Below are 16,072 nucleotides of genomic sequence, written 5' to 3' on the forward strand. Positions count from 1 at the left end.
ATCTAAATCGTTCAGACATTTATTCACAATAAAAAATAGACGAGAGGGGTGGACCACACCTCACTCAAAGCCTGCTCACAGGCAAATGAAGCAACCGACAGGCATGAAAAAACTCACGCATGCGCACGAGGGTTCAAGCTTGTCTGACGCAATCACACGTGACTCAAATCCATATGGTTTTTGAAAAAAATAATAAGGTCGGATACTTTTCTAACAGACCTCATATTTCTGACCATATTTTAAAAAGTGTGCATAAAATATAGGAGTGCCAACAATTTTGTCCACATGTGTATGTGGTTGACATGGACAATTCTATTTCACTGTGTTTTCACCTCTTTGAAAATTATTTATGAAAATCAGCCACAAAGATAACTTGCTTGAATACAATAATAAACTGTATTTTATTTGAACTGAATCATCTGGTATTACAAATAATATCTGTATTTCAGCATTAATGTTTTGTGTGAAGCTGTACAAATTGATGTTGTATATCCTGTTGTGTACACATTTAAAAAACTTGTTATTGTTGATTTACAACAGACGAAAGACTTTTTAACATCCATTTCTATCTCATTGTAGATTTTTCCCGCATATAATTGCCACAAAAACAAAACACCATCCAACAAAAGCATTCTTTCTGATTTGTATACAGTTTGTTGTAAGAAACATTCTGCATCACCAAGAAGGTTCAGAAAATACAATGACAAAAGAAATTTAAAAAAAATCACAATGGAAAAACAAACATTTTATGAAAGAGTTTTTAAAAATGCATTGATAATGTTACAAAAAAAATGAATGAAAGAAAATGGGAGTAAAAAAAATACATTTCTAATCAAATAAACCATTGTGTGTATATTCATATGTACAGACTGCATGCACAAAGCTGTGTCCTACAAGTATTTATTTGACAGATGAGTCAAGATCATTGACGGCCTGGCACACGTTTCTGCTTTACCACGCTGGGTAGTTGACGAGCTGGCACATGGATTTGCTTTACCACGCTGGGTAGTGGACGAGCTGGCACATGGATTTGCTTTACCACGCTGGGTAGTGGACGAGCTGGCACATGGATTTGCTTTACCACGCTGGGTAGTTGACGAGCTGGCACATGGGTTTGCTTTACCACGCTGGGTAGTTGACGAGCTGGCACATGGGTTTGCTTTACCACGCTGGGTAGTTGACGAGCTGGCACATGAGTCTGCTTTACCATGCTGGGTGGTCGAATTTGTGTTGTGAATCCCTTTGGTTGAGATGTCATATACTGTTTGGCTGGAGGCATCTTTTGGAGACCACTGTGATGTGGTGCAGTCATGAGAAGTTGGAGAAAAAAGGTGTGATAAAATTCATAGTGTTTAATGATCTTTTTCCATCCAGCAATTACTCAAAACAACACAGTGGCAAGTGTCAAATTTCTGGTTAGAAAGTAGGTATTATTTTAGATTGTTCTTGAGATATTTTAACATTGTTTTTAATAGTGTTCTTTTTGATGAAATAAAACAGAATTACATAAAGGAGTAGAGTCAAATCTAACTGGAGCATTAGCTTGTGCGTGAGGGACTTCTTATTTCTGTCTTTTAACACTGAAGTCACATGTTTATGAGAAATGCTGCCTGGCAGGTTGGTTTACCTGTAGTCTGGAGGAAGTTTTGACATTGACTGAATTTTTCTCTGCAGAGATGGACTTGGGATCTTGTCGCAGGGTGTTGGATCACTTATACTGTGAAAGATTAAAAAATGGTTGAGAGATAATAGATTCATTGTGATTTATATCACAGTGCTGTGTGAAACAGTTCAAAACAATAAGGCAGATGGAATTTTCCATCTGGTGGTTCCAACAATGAAGTGTTTAAATGTAAGTCCTACATAGGCCGTGGGGCCCACTGGTGCCCATGCTTATCTCCGGAATACTTAACATGTACCGGATAAGAGAGGGATTTTCTTTCAGCAAAACATCAAATGAACTTTCAGGTGTTCTTTTAAGAAAATCCTCCTCTATACCACTTTATCATGAAGCTGTATAACTGGTGATATAAAATGCAAAACATGCACTATGCACAATTTCTCCAATCACAGCCACAGAAACCTGTAACGTCTTTTGGGTTGTCTGGGTGTCTTGGTGGCTTTCCTCATTCTTCTCCTTCTTGCACAGTCACTCATAACTGTCTACTCCACACAGATTTACTAAAGAATACGGAGCTGCGTCAGTCACAGTCAGTCAGAGCGAGCTGCAAAAAGTTTGTACCTGAGTTTTCAGAGGTGGTGTTTGTAGTTGCCATCTGCCACGCCGGTGTTTGCCAACCCGGACAGTGGGAATACCACCTCAACCGGCAACTTAGCCCCGCGACTGGACAGCAACAACGTCCGAGGCCCAACGTGGTGAATTCACTGAGGCCGCGCGCTGCGTCATTAGAGCCGCGCGTCACGAGTGCCGCTTCCCCGAGGCCTCGTGCAGCCACCGCGGATCCATCAGCGCGGAAACACCGAGGCCGCGCGGCACCAGCGCAGTGCAGATCCATCCCGGTGACAAACAACGCAGGCTGTTAACATCGGCGATCGACAAGCTGCTCATAAGCCGACCATGGGGCCTAAGAAGGTTCTGACAGCGGAGGAAGGTGACGATATTAAAAAATCTCTGGACTTTCTATCAGAGGAGATTTCTGTTGTGAAGCAGCAACAGAAATCAATCATGGATCTGGTGGAGGAGGTGAAGGCATTACGGCTCCAGAATGCCGAGAAAGACCGGCATCTGGTGCAGCTGGAAAATAGAGTGGCTGAATTGGAGCAGTACACCAGAATTAACGACGTCATCATCACAGGTTTTCACATCAAACCACGGTCCTACGCACGGGCGGTAACAGATGAGAGCGGAGGGGAGCCCAGTGAACAGGAGGTCAGCTCTGTGGAAAAACAGGTTGCTGATTTCCTCCTATCTAAAGGTATAGAAATGGATTTAAATAACATTGAAGCGTGCCACCCTCTGCCCCGGAGAAATGACGGTGATAAACGAACCGTCATCATGAGATTCATCAACAGAAAACACAAAACAGCACTGTTAAAACAAGGAAGAAAACTGAAAGGGACAAACGTATTCATCAATGAACATCTCACCAAACAGAATGCCGACATCGCCAGGAAAGCACGCTTCTTGAAGAAACAGGGAAAAATCCAGCACACATGGACTTCAAACTGTAAAATATTCATCAAACTGAACGGATCACCAGAACAAGCAAAAATCATGGCAATAAGGAACATCGAGGAGCTGGACAAATATGAACAATAGTGTTTCTTAAAGCGAGGATCTGGACAAATATGACCAATAAGGTATGAGGACACAAACACATCACAACACCATGACACAGACCAGAGGAACCTATTCATCTACTACCTATTCATCTACATCTGGAGACAAGAAGGATATAACTCAAAGGATTGCTGATCATGGAAAAGTAGAACTGAGAACATTTAAATACACAGACCACAATGTACTGGACTTGGAGCACGATATAGACCCGGACAATAATTTCTTCTCAAATATCAATGACAGTTGTTGCTATTATACAGATGAACAGTTTAATCGGATCATTAAAACGGATAACAAATTATCAATAATCCATTTCAACAGCAGAAGTCTATATGCAAACTTTAACAACATTAAAGAATATTTAAGTCAGTTTAAAAAAATATTTAACATAATTGCTATATCAGAAACATGGATCAATGAAGATAAAGGAATGGATTTTGAACTGGATGGATATGAATTTAATTGTGTAAACAGAAAAAATAAGAGTGGAGGAGGAGTGGCTGTGTATGTGGATAAGAACATGGATTATAAAATAGTAGACAATATGACAACTGTGATTGATAACTTATTAGAATGTATAACTATTGAAATATGTGAAGAAAAAAGCAAAAATGTATTAGTCAGCTGTATATATAGAGCACCAGGATCTAGTATTGAAACATTCACTGACTGTATGGGAAAAATGTTCTCAAAAACTAATCAAAAAACTGTGTTCATTTGTGGTGACTTAAATATTGATCTGCTCAATCCAAATAAGCATAAAATAACAGATGAATTTATCAGTATAATGTACAGTATGAGTTTATATCCAAAAATCACCAGGCCAAGCAGAATTACATCCCATAGTGCTACCTTAATTGATAATATATTCAGCAATGATATTGAGAATAACACTGTGAGTGGATTATTAATCAATGACATTAGTGATCATCTACCAGTTTTCATCGTTTATAATAGAAACCATCGGCGGAATCAGCCAGAGGAGAAAATAAAATACAGGCGAGTGCGGACAGAGGAAAACATGAACACACAAAAGAAGGATTTACAGGAGCAAAACTGGGAAAAGGTATACAGTGAAAGTGATGTTGATAGTGCATATGAAACTTTTTTACAAATATTTACATCATTATATGATAAAAATTGTCCAATTAAACAAGACTACAGAAAACAAAAAATCCAAGATCGACCATGGATGACGAAAGGGTTACGAAATGCATGTAATAAGAAAAATACACTGTATAGAGAATTCATAAAACTAAAGACTAAAGAGGCAGAAAATAGATATAAGAAATACAAAAATAGATTAACTAATATTATACGGGTATGTAGGAAGGAATATTATAGTAACATATTATATAATAACAAAAACAATATTAAAGGAATATGGGATATATTAAATAGCATTATCAAAAATGGTAATAAAAAACAGAGTTACCCTCAGTATTTCATTGATAATGATGTCGAGAAGGAAAATAAGGATGAGGTAGTCAACAGTTTTAATAATTTTTTTGTAAATATTGGACCAAGCTTGGCAGAAAAAATTCCCGATTCCCAACCTGAGGATTGGGATAATAATCTCATAGAAAGAAATCCCTGTTCAATGTTCCTCACAGCAGTGGATGGAAATGAAATTATAGACATTGTGAATAATTGTAAATATAAAACATCTACCGATTTAAATGAAATTGATATGGTGGTGGTAAAACGGGTCATTGAATGGATTGTAGAACCATTAACATACATCTGTAACTTATCATTTCAAAACGGTAAATTTCCCAATCAAATGAAAATAGCTAAGGTTGTGCCGCTGTATAAGACTGGGGATAGACACCACTTCACAAATTATAGACCTGTTTCTTTGCTTCCACAATTTTCCAAATTATTAGAAAAGTTATTCAATAATAGATTAGACAAATTCATAAATAAACATAAATTACTTACTGATAGTCAATATGGATTCAGAGCACATAGTTCAACATCACTTGCATTAATAGAATCAGTTGAGGAGATTACAAACGCCATAGACCACAAATTACATTCAGTTGGAATATTTATAGACCTTAAAAAGGCTTTTGATACAATTAATCATGACATATTAATCAATAAACTTGAACAGTATGGGATTAGGGGGTTGGTGTTGCACTGGGTGAGAAGCTACTTAAGTAACAGAAAACAGTTTGTGAAGTTGGGGGAATATACGTCATCATGCTTGGACAATGCTTGTGGCGTCCCACAGGGGTCAGTATTGGGTCCAAAACTGTTTCTAATTTATATAAATGATATTGTCAATGTTTCCAAAATATTAAAATTAGTATTATTTGCAGATGACACAAGCATTTTTTGTTCAGGGGGGGATTTGCAGGAGTTACTGAGGAGGATCAGTATAGAAATGGGAAAATTGAAAATATGGTTTGACAGAAACAAATTATCATTAAACTTAAGTAAAACAAAATACATGTTATTTGGCTATTGTAATACAGACATACAGGTTCAGTTACAAGTCGAGGGGGTAGATATTGAAAGGGTACATGAAAATAAGTTTCTGGGGGTGATAATAGATGATAAGATAAACTGGAAGACTCATATAAAACATATACAAAGTAAACTGTCAAGAAGCATTTCAGTTCTAAACAAAGCGAAACATATTCTGGACCACAACTCACTCCGCATTCTTTACTGCTCACTGGTTTTACCATATTTACAGTACTGTGCAGAGGTATGGGGTAATACTTATAAAGGTACAACACAATCACTATCAGTAATGCAGAAAAGAGCTATAAGAATGATTCATAATAGTGGCTATAGAGATCATACAAATCCACTATTTTTACAATCCAAATTCTTAAAATTCACAGACTTGGTTCATTTTCAAACAGTACAAATTGTGTATAAAGCAATAAACAATTTACTTCCAGCAAATATTAAAAATATGTTTTTTAACAGATCAGGGGATTACAGTCTGAGGGGGAAATTTAATTTAAAGCATCAGTGGGCACGAACAACATTAAAAGGTTTCTGTATTTCTGTCTGTGGGGTGAGGATGTGGAACAGATTGGGAGTGGGGCTCAAGCAATGTCCAAGCATGAACCAGTTCAAACAGCGGTACAAAAATATGTTTTTTTCTAGGTATAGGGAGGAGGAAGGGTAATGAGGGTTAGGGTGTTTTTGTTTTTTGCTTCGGCTTGTAAATATATAGTATTTTGTATGTAAGTAGGTATGTGTAGGTGTATATTTATGTTTGTGTATATATATGTGTATATATGTATATGTGTATATATGTGTATGTATATGTGTATGTATGTTGATGTGTGTATGTATATATGTATGTGTATATATATGTATATATATATATATATTGATATCGGTTTAGGTGTGTAGGAATCTATGTGTATATGTGGCAAAGGATATTACTGGTTGTGGGGAAGAAGGGGTAGGGATAAATAAGCTGATGCTTCACCCTACCCCTTTTCGGACATGTTGGGTACACAGTAGGAACTTTTTTGTTGTTGTCTTTACTGATCTATCTTGTAATTGTTGTTGTATCAAATGTTCGAAATAAACAGTTTTCATTCATTCATTTTCATTCATTCATTCATTCATTCAATACTATACTGTTTGTATTTTGTCATAATTGATTTAAATAAAGTCCAAGACATATTCATTGACTTGGAAATGTTCATGTATCCATCCCGACTTGTCTGAAGAAAACTGGCAATAAAACTGATTATTTACAGGTATTATACCAAAGGGGCCCATTACTTATGCAACCCATCATCTTGGCTTTTATATTTTTAATTAATTTATATTAAGCTGTAGAGATTTGCTTCGAGTTATAGTTTAAGGAAGACAATTTTAGAAATGTTTATATTGAGAAGCGTGATTTACTTTTAGTGTTTGAAGTGGCATAAACAAAGAAAAATATGTGAAATAACAAGGGGCACGATATTTTTGAAGGGCACTGTATATTAAACTGTGTACATAAAATATAGAAGTACCAACAATTTAGCCCCCATGTGTAGATATGGCTGCTTGATCTTTCAAACAGATTTGATCGGTTCGTCTTTCACAGCTAACTGAGATCAGTGGCACTGTCACAAAATAAGAAGTGAAGTCGGATACCAATAGTGCAAATGTATAAAAATCAAACTTAGTTTGTGGCTTTGGGACACACTGTAACAAAGCACATAAAAATATGTCACTTAATCTGTAGGTGTCACAGCTTTTGGTGGGAGATGGTCAGCCACCAACTGATTTAATATTGTCTTGTGAGTTGGACAAATGTCTTGGAAGCCTTTTGGTTTCTTACTGGTCCTGTATATGTAGTTGTATATTGTGTTGTTATTCATGTGATTATTGTCATGTACAAATAAGTCAGATATACAAAAAAATAGCTGTCCAAAGAAATGATTATATAATATAGAGAAACTACAGTTAGTCAAAAGGACCAATCAATCAATCAATCAACATTTATTTATAAAGTGCTTTACAGCACCGACTGGTGTCCAAAGTGCTTAACATTAAAAACACAAATTTACAAAATAAAACACATATAAAATAAAATTTTAAAACAACACATAAAAAAAAAGAACATAAAAATAACAGAACATGTCACCTCCCCACTAAGTGTTAAAAGCCAGTTTAAATAAATAAGTCTTTAACTTAGATTTAAAAAGTGCTAGGTCAGGATGACCTCTCTTTTTTAAATCCTCGCCTTCTCTAAGATATGCTTGTTTTCTTTATTAGCTTTCCATCAGATCCCCCAAATTCCAAAAGATCCTCCCTGTTCAATTTTTTTAGCTTAACATATTGTCCCTTTTCAGCAGTCTACAACATTAATGAACAGCTGAGATGGAAGTAATAGATTTGGCCCCCAGAAGCCAACGGTTTCTGGATAAACTCAGATGCATTCTGAGCATCCAGAACAGTAATTTTAATGTTTTGAGAAGAACATAAAGTGGACACCATTTGACTTATGCTATTTGAAACTGTGGATATAAGTACTTTATTCTGAGAATAGCCAGAATTGATTTTATTAACATCCTGGTGTAAATAAGGTATCACCACATGTGTAGAACTCAAAAAGAATGATAGGTTGAGTTTTCATTAAAAAAACAACTGCAATGTGGTAAAATGTATTCATAAATATGAAAGAACAGGCTCTTAATAATTATTAACTATTGCATACTGTATTTTTTTTCCTCAAGATTTGTTTATGCATAAGTTTGAAAAAACAACAGATCATAAGTTCAGGATAAATTACTTGTCATGAATTTAATTTACAAAGTGGCACTAATGACAACACTCATACTGAACATTATTTCGCTTGCATAGACTGATTTTGGAGATCAAGCAATAATTGCAGATGGGCTTTCTGAGGTCCCATGAGGGAATTGAACCATACATTCTCACTGTGAGGCAACAGTGCTAACCACTAAGCCACCGTGCTGCCCCAAAAACAAACACAAAAAAATGGTAAAATATAAAATTAAAATATTTTTTGCTCTCACCTTATCTGAGCCATGATTTCAGTGTTCAGCTGAGAGTAAGTCTCCCACTCCACCCTTTCTGTGTTTATGCTTTCAGTTTATTCTCATCCAGTCCTTCTGCATTCCGACTCTATCATGTGGTTAAATGACGTCATCATACAGAAACATGGCACAACCCTAACCCTAACCCTAAAATATTTTATTTTAACTTAACAAATCCTCAAGGTGCCCTGCGATAGACTGGCATCCTGTCCAGGATGTACCCTGCCTCATGCCCTCCAACCCCCAACCCTTAATTGAAGTAAGTGGGTAGAGAAAATGAATGAAAGTCATACAACACACTTTACATCTACCAAAGTTACTGACCACCTTTAAGTTCTGTCTTCATTATTTTTATAACTTATTTATTAATTGTTTCAGCCATAAATGTCTGCCATTAGTCAACACTAAGACCACAGTTGACCAGAGTGTAATAAGACATTTAGAGTGTTTGTTTTTGTTGAACATGTAGATGATTCTTTGCTAAAATAAAAGCTTATGGTGATCTGTCACATTAGCCTCACATTATTGGACAGTAAATTGTTATGTGCCGACGCGAGTTGAGGAGCGGACCTGCGTCTGACTGAACCCAGCGCTAAATAACCAGAAAGCGGTTCCAAAAACAAAACAATTTTATTTTCCCCTCTTGTGCAAAACATAAAAGTGCGTTTGTCTGGCGGAGTGAAGGACGGCGCGCTCTGCAGCGCCCAAAGGGATCGAAGCCCGGCGCTTCTGGACTCAAGCTCACCGCCAAACACCCCCCAGGTGGACACGACAAACCGACTCTCTCTGTGAAGGATAGAAGAGGTGAGGCAAGTCAACAGTGACAACCAATATCCTTCAAAGGCACACACTATCAGCAACACATTCAGGTCTGAATTTAAGCTTTATGTAAATGAGCAGCTTCTCACAACAGGTGGAGGATCATCAGTCCGCATGCCACGGCCGTGAGAAGCGAGCTGCACAATTCTCATCAATATTTAAATATACTGCGTAACAAAATACCAAATTACTATTAACACTTATTCAGACAATCAATCACCTCTGATGTGTGCTGACAGCATGTGTCCCTCACCCATCCTCCTTCACAGGCATGATGTGTCAAACCCAGGCGTGGTCCTCAGCGTCTCACAAACGAACGTCACAAGGTCGAGTTCCCGGCAATTCTGCTTGAATCACACATGGCTTAAATGCAGAACGCCATCTCATTATCTGCTTCAGCTGAAAGTCTTTAAGGTTGCACGTGAACATCATCCACAGGTGCTGCACATCACGCTGATGAGGGTGAAGGACTCTTCTGCCAGCACCGTCTCTACAGACAAAAACCAGTTTGCATACCACCTGGAGAGCAAAGAAAAGAAAAGAACACCAAAATGTCCAGCCAAACCCCCCCAACACACAGCAGTAAATATTAGAGTACACAAACAATACATCTGCTCTGGACAATAAAACACAGGGATTTACATTTTTTTCATGTTCTGAACTATATCTTACAAGATCTTCCATATCCCTCTTTTTGAACCCCCCAACACCATACACACACACACACACACACACACACACACACACACACACACACACACACACACACACACACACACATTCAACCTGGTCCACCAATATTGTCAAAAAAAAGTACATATATATTCATCAATATATCCACAACACATTACATATATTCTTCTACCAATATATTATCAACATATTATTAAGATATGATATATATATATATATATATATATATATATATATATATATATATATATATATATATATCTTCCTTATTAATCTGAACTCATACTATTTAATTTCCCTTAATTTATATAATATATAAATATATATATATAACCTTGCCTCTACTGGTGGTTGGCTCTCACTGCGGTATTGTATCACTTCCTGTTCCGGAACACAGCGGTGTTTTGCTGTATCTGTTAGCTGTTTAATCTGCGCAGTTAGATTGATCTAGATAACGATTTGTTTCACAGTGTAATCTTCACGTGCCTTAACTAAAGCACTCCCTCTGCTGAATCACCTCTAAATTATTTACACGTTATTCACTTTGCGTGTTTTTAGGAATCCGCTAGCTTAGCGCAGCTACTAGCTCTTAGCCGATTTAGCATGGCGGCTTCTCCTGTCTCTCCCGCACTTTTCTGCTCTGGGTGTGAAATGTTTAGTTATTCCTCGGCCTCCTTTAGCAGTAACGGTACTTGTAATAAGTGTAGCTTATTCGTAGCTTTGGAGGCCAGGCTGGGCGAATTGGAGACTCGGCTCCGCACCGTGAAAAATTCTACAGCTAGCCAGGCCCCTGTAGTCGGTGCGGACCAAGGTAGCTTAGCCGCCGTTAGTTTCCCTCTGGCAGATCCCGAGCAGCCGGGAAAGCAGGCCGACTGGGTGACTGTGAGGAGGAAGCGTAGCCCTAAACAGAAGCCCCATGTACACCGCCAACCCGTTCACATTTCTAACCGTTTTTCCCCACTCGACGACACACCCACCGAGGATCAAACTCTGGTTATTGGCGACTCTGTTTTGAGAAATGTGAAGTTAGCGACACCAGCAACCATAGTCAGTTGTCTTCCGGGGGCCAGAGCAGGCGACATTGAAGGAAATTTGAAACTGCTGGCTAAGGCTAAGCGTAAATTTGGTAAGACTGTAATTCACGTCGGCAGTAATGACACCCGGTTACGCCAATCGGAGGTCACTAAAATTAACATTAAATCGGTGTGTAACTTTGCAAAAACAATGTCGGACTCTGTAGTTTTCTCTGGGCCCCTCCCCAATCGGACCGGGAGTGACATGTTTAGCCGCATGTTCTCCTTGAATTGCTGGCTGTCTGAGTGGTGTCCAAAAAATGAGGTGGGCTTCATAGATAATTGGCAAAGCTTCTGGGGAAAACCTGGTCTTGTTAGGAGAGACGACATCCATCCCACTTTGGATGGAGCAGCTCTCATTTCTAGAAATCTGGCCAATTTTCTTAAATCCTCCAAACCGTGACTATCCAGGGTTGGGACCAGGAAACAGAGTTGTAGTCTTACACACCTCTCTGCAGATTCTCTCCCCCTGCCATCCCCTCATTACCCCATCCCCGTAGAGACGGTGCCTGCTCCCAGACCACCAATAACCAGCAAAAATCTATTTAAGCATAAAAATTCAAAAAGAAAAAATAATATAGCACCTTCAACTGCACCACAGACTAAAACAGTTAAATGTGGTCTATTAAACATTAGGTCTCTCTCTTCTAAGTCCCTGGTAGTAAATGATATAATAATTGATCAACATATTGATTTATTCTGCCTTACAGAAACCTGGTTACAGCAGGATGAATATGTTAGTTTAAATGAGTCAACACCCCCGAGTCATACTAACTGCCAGAACGGTCGTAGCATGGGCCGAGGCGGAGGATTAGCAGCAATCTTCCATTCCAGCTTATTAATTAATCAAAAACCCAGACAGAGCTTTAATTCATTTGAAAGCTTGACTCTTAGTCTTGTCCATCCAAATTGGAAGTCCCAAAAACCAGTTTTATTTGTTGTTATCTATCGTCCTCCTGGTCGTTACTGTGAGTTTCTCTGTGAATTTTCAGAACTTTTGTCTGACTTAGTGCTTAGCTCAGATAAGATAATTATAGTGGGCGATTTTAACATCCACACAGATGCTGAGAATGACAGCCTCAACACTGCATTTAATCTATTATTAGACTCAATTGGCTTTGCTCAAAATGTAAATGAGTCCACCCACCACTTTAATCATATCTTAGATCTTGTTCTGACTTATGGTATGGAAATTGAAGACTTAACAGTATTCCCTGAAAACTCCCTTCTGTCTGATCATTTCTTAATAACATTTACATTTACTCTGATGGACTACCCAGCAGTGGGGAATAAGTTTCATTACACTAGAAGTCTTTCAGAAAGCGCTGTAACTAGGTTTAAGGATATGATTCCTTCTTTATGTTCTCTAATGCCATATACCAACACAGTGCAGAGTAGCTACCTAAACTCTGTAAGTGAGATAGAGTATCTCGTCAATAGTTTTACATCCTCATTGAAGACAACTTTGGATGCTGTAGCTCCTCTGAAGGAGAGAGCTTTAAATCAGAAGTGCCTGACTCTGTGGTATAACTCACAAACTCGCAGCTTAAAGCAGATAACCCGTAAGTTGGAGAGGAAATGGCGTCTCACTAATTTAGAAGATCTTCACTTAGCCTGGAAAAAGAGTCTGTTGCTCTATAAAAAAGCCCTCCGTAAAGCTAGGACATCTTACTACTGATCACTAATTGAAGAAAATAAAAACAACCCCAGGTTTCTTTTCAGCACTGTAGCCAGGCTGACAAAGAGTCAGAGCTCTATTGAGCCGAGTATTCCTTTAACTTTAACTAGTAATGACTTCATGACTTTCTTTGCTAATAAAATTTTAACTATTAGAGAAAAAATTACTCATAACCATCCCAAAGACGTATCGTTATCTTTGGCTGCTTTCAGTGATGCCGGTATTTGGTTAGACTCTTTCTCTCAGATTGTTCTGTCTGAGTTATTTTCATTAGTTACTTCATCCAAACCATCAACATGTCTATTGGACCCCATTCCTACCAGGCTGCTCAAGGAAGCCCTACCATTATTTAATGCTTCAATCTTAAATATGATCAATCTATCTTTATTAGTTGGCTATGTACCACAGGCTTTTAAGGTGGCAGTAATTAAACCATTACTTAAAAAGCCATCACTTGACCCAGCTATCTTAGCTAATTATAGGCCAATCTCCAACCTTCCTTTTCTCTCAAAAATTCTTGAAAGGGTAGTTGTAAAACAGCTAACTGATCATCTGCAGAGGAATAGTCTATTCGAAGAGTTTCAGTCAGGTTTTAGAATTCATCATAGTACAGAAACAGCATTAGTGAAGGTTACAAATGATCTTCTTATGGCCTCAGACAGTGGACTCATCTCTGTGCTTGTTCTGTTAGACCTTAGTGCTGCTTTTGATACTGTTGACCATAAAATTTTATTACAGAGATTAGAGCATGCCATAGGTATTAAAGGCACTGCGCTGCGGTGGTTTGAATCATATTTATCTAATAGATTACAATTTGTTCATGTAAATGGGGAATCTTCTTCACAGACTAAGGTTAATTATGGAGTTCCACAAGGTTCTGTGCTAGGACCAATTTTATTCACTTTATACATGCTTCCCTTAGGCAGTATTATTAGACCGCATTGCTTAAATTTTCATTGTTACGCAGATGATACCCAGCTTTATCTATCCATGAAGCCAGAGGACACACACCAATTAGCTAAACTGCAGGATTGTCTTACAGACATAAGGACATGGATGACCTCTAATTTCCTGCTTTTAAACTCAGATAAAACTGAAGTTATTGTACTTGGCCCCACAAATCTTAGAAACATGGTGTCTAACCAGATCCTTACTCTGGATGGCATTACCCTGACCTCTAGTAATACTGTGAGAAATCTTGGAGTCATTTTTGATCAGGATATGTCATTCAAAGCGCATATTAAACAAATATGTAAGACTGCTTTTTTGCATTTACGCAATATCTCTAAAATTAGAAAGGTCTTGTCTCAGAGTGATGCTGAAAAACTAATTCATGCATTTATTTCCTCTAGGCTGGACTACTGTAATTCATTATTATCAGGTTGTCCTAAAAGTTCCCTGAAAAGCCTTCAGTTAATTCAAAATGCTGCAGCTAGAGTACTGACGGGGACTAGAAGGAGCGAGCATATCTCACCCATATTGGCCTCTCTTCATTGGCTTCCTGTTAATTCTAGAATAGAATTTAAAATTCTTCTTCTTACTTATAAGGTTTTGAATAATCAGGTCCCTTCTTATCTTAGGGACCTCATAGTACCATATCACCCCAATAGAGTGCTTCGCTCTCAGACTGCAGGCTTACTTGTAGTTCCTAGGGTTTGTAAGAGTAGAATGGGAGGCAGAGCCTTCAGCTTTCAGGCTCCTCTCCTGTGGAACCAGCTCCCAATTCAGATCAGGGAGACAGACACCCTCTCTACTTTTAAGATTAGGCTTAAAACTTTCCTTTTTGCTAAAGCTTATAGTTAGGGCTGGATCAGGTGACCCTGAACCATCCCTTAGTTATGCTGCTATAGACTTAGACTGCTGGGGGGTTCCCATAATGCACTGAGTGTTTCTTTCTCTTTTTGCTCTGTATGCACCACTCTGCATTTAATCATTAGTGATTGATCTCTGCTCCCCTCCACAGCATGTCTTTTTCCTGGTTCTCTCCCTCAGCCCCAACCAGTCCCAGCAGAAGACTGCCCCTCCCTGAGCCTGGTTCTGCTGGAGGTTTCTTCCTGTTAAAAGGGAGTTTTTCCTTCCCACTGTCGCCAAGTGCTTGCTCACAGGGGGTCGTTTTGACCTTTGGGGTTTTTATGTAATTATTGTATGGCCTTGCCTTACAATATAAAGCGCCTTGGGGCAACTGTTTGTTGTGATTTGGCGCTATATAAATAAAATTGAATTGAATTAATATAATAGGTATTATGTTTTATATTGGCACATCAAATATATAAAGTTTTTGTAATTATCCTCATCAAATATATAAAATTATCAAACAGAATTACAAATTTGTTACTCATTAATGTATCTTAATACAAATTCATTACTTACATATATGTTGATTTTCATTATATTAGTTGTCTTTCCATATATGACAATATCTATGTATAACAATGCATATGTAATATATATACATAATCCAAATACATTATATCTGATGATGAATATGTAATACCATCTACAGTAGTATTATTATATCCTCCTGAGATCCAGCTCATTCATTATGTCCTCTGTAGTGGACAAAAGAAGTTAACTGAGAGATACTTTTTTCCTCAAGTCTCAGGAGCTTAAATTATTCTTCCTGATTTGTACAGAGGTATTTTATCTATTTTCATTCTGTGTGGAAATGCTCCTTCAGTAACTTTTTTCAGTACAGTCATGCATGTGTTTTTTTTTCCTGGTGCAGTTCTGTACTTCTGTCTTGCATATTACACTTTGATGCAAAATCTCAGCCTTGTGGTGCGCTAATAGTCTGTATGTGGGTGCACTGAAGCAATTCGTCCTGTTTGACCTCTGCACTTCTTCCCATGATTCTTTACTATTTTGCCAACAGCAAATTACAAAGCTTAACCAAGTTAGTCAGAGTATCTAAACAAATACAGGAAAATGGACTCGCCTTCAATATAAAAGCAAGAAAAAACAGGGTTGCCTTTAAGGGTAT

The 16,072-nt window shown here is 37.9% G+C and overlaps 1 protein-coding gene across 1 annotated transcript; it reads right to left on the minus strand.

The window, feature by feature from the left end:
- Nucleotides 1-377: 377 nt before the first annotated feature.
- On the minus strand, nucleotides 378-8,880 carry LOC117527107 (MAGE-like protein 2). The gene is made up of 3 exons (XM_034189283.1): nucleotides 8,809-8,880; nucleotides 1,628-1,717; nucleotides 378-1,292 (listed from the first exon to the last, which is right to left on the minus strand). The coding sequence occupies exons 1-3, from the start codon at nucleotides 8,820-8,822 to the stop codon at nucleotides 923-925; spliced, it is 474 nt and encodes a 157-aa protein (XP_034045174.1). The 5' UTR covers nucleotides 8,823-8,880; the 3' UTR covers nucleotides 378-922.
- Nucleotides 8,881-16,072: the final 7,192 nt, after the last annotated feature.

Source organism: Thalassophryne amazonica, chromosome 15 (assembly GCF_902500255.1).
Source record: "Thalassophryne amazonica chromosome 15, fThaAma1.1, whole genome shotgun sequence".
Classification (NCBI taxonomy): Eukaryota; Metazoa; Chordata; class Actinopteri; order Batrachoidiformes; family Batrachoididae; genus Thalassophryne; species Thalassophryne amazonica.

Excerpts from the sequence above, each read along its gene's own strand:
- LOC117527107 (XM_034189283.1), bottom strand. Across the intron at positions 1,293-1,627 it reads AAACTTCCTCCAGACTACAG|TGGTCTCCAAAAGATGCCTC; the intron begins GTAAACCAACCT and ends ACCACATCACAG.